The 1,298-nt window shown below is 56.1% G+C and overlaps 1 protein-coding gene across 1 annotated transcript; it reads left to right on the top strand.

Moving 5' to 3' along the window:
* Window positions 1-523, top strand: LOC112892501. The gene is made up of 2 exons (XM_025959647.1): window positions 1-297; window positions 356-523. The coding sequence occupies exons 1-2, from the start codon at window positions 1-3 to the stop codon at window positions 521-523; spliced, it is 465 nt and encodes a 154-aa protein (XP_025815432.1).
* Window positions 524-1,298: the final 775 nt, after the last annotated feature.

The raw sequence follows: 1,298 nt of genomic DNA, 5'->3' as shown, positions 1-1,298 counted from the left end.
ATGGTGCAACCCTATGTCACCGTCGCTGTCCAGTCGCACGTCCCCATGAAGCTGGAGCTTCGATCCTCCAACTACACCAAGTGGAGCTCCTTCCAGGCCATGTGCGGCAAGTTCAGTCTCCTTCGCCACATCGACGGAACTCCCCCACCTGATCCGTGTATCGACACTTGGAAAGAGGCAGACTACTGTGTTCGCAGCTGGCTGTACGGATGTGTCTCCGACTCCATCCACGACTTCGCCATGGCACCAGACCAGACGGCGTTCCAACTCTGGACAGCCATTGCTGCCCATATCCAGGCGAACCATGCTCCTCGTAACATCTTCCTGACTCCATGACTTCCACTCCATGACTCAGGGTGATCTCTCCATTGAAGACTACAGCAAGAAGATGAAGAAAGCGGTCGATGCCCTTCGCGACGTCGGCCAGCCTGTTCCGGAGGGCATGCTCGTCCTCAATCTCCTTCGTGGCGTCGACCCACGGTTCAGCAACACCACCGATTTCATTGCCGCCACCCCAACATGACGTTCTTTGCCGTGCTCTATCAACTCATTCTGAAAGAGCTGCGGTTGGCGAACAAAGTCAAAGTCGCGGGGTCTACTGCTCTCGTCGCTTCATCCACGTCTGTGGTGGCAGCCAGTAGCAGCAGCAATAAGGGCGCGACCCCTTCCCAGCTGGCCCTTGGGTCTGCTTCAACCCATGGGACTAGCAGGCGTCCTCCAGCGCCTCAGGTGGGTCTGTTGCCACTGGCAACCAGGTCTGGCGCGATCAAGGCCTGCTGGGGCCTGCTTCTCAGGCTTACACTACCTACGGGACTCCCCAGTCCACCTTCGCCCCGCTCCAGACCTCTCAGCCAACACAGATGTGGGATCAAGCCGGGCTGGTGGCGGCGCTGTAGCAGATGTCGCTCCAAGGCAACAACCAGTGGGTGATGGACACCGGCGTGTCTACAATGCACTCCTCGGATGGTATACTCCCCTCTCGCTCCCCTGCAGCTTATTCATCCATTATAGTAGGCAATGGCACACGTATACCTGTCACGTCTAGAGGTTCTTCCATCCTTGCCACCAACATGTCTAATTTTGTTTTGAACAACATCCTTGTCGTCCCTTCCATCATTCACAATTTACTTTCCATTCGTCAATTTACTCGCGACAATCATTGTTCTATCGAATTTGACGCCCTTGGTTTCTCTGTCAAGGACCTTCGGACGCAGAGCGTGATTCTTTGCTGCGATAGCGAGGGCGATCTCTACACCATCTCACCAGTCGCCCCAGCCACCGCCCATGCCCTCCTTGCC

This window comes from Panicum hallii, chromosome 5 (assembly GCF_002211085.1).
Source record: "Panicum hallii strain FIL2 chromosome 5, PHallii_v3.1, whole genome shotgun sequence".
NCBI lineage: Eukaryota > Viridiplantae > Streptophyta > Magnoliopsida > Poales > Poaceae > Panicum > Panicum hallii.
The sequence above is the reverse complement of the archived record's forward strand: the minus strand, read 5'-3'. Positions and strand labels throughout refer to the sequence as shown.

What these genes read in the sequence shown, in the direction of transcription:
- LOC112892501 (XM_025959647.1), top strand. Translation starts at nt 1, where the DNA reads ATGGTGCAACCCTATGTCACCGTCGCTGTCCAGTCGCACGTCCCCATG. An exon ending in CCATTGCTGCCCATATCCAG is followed by an intron (nt 298 to 355) that starts GCGAACCATGCT and finishes TCCATGACTCAG; the next exon opens with GGTGATCTCTCCATTGAAGA.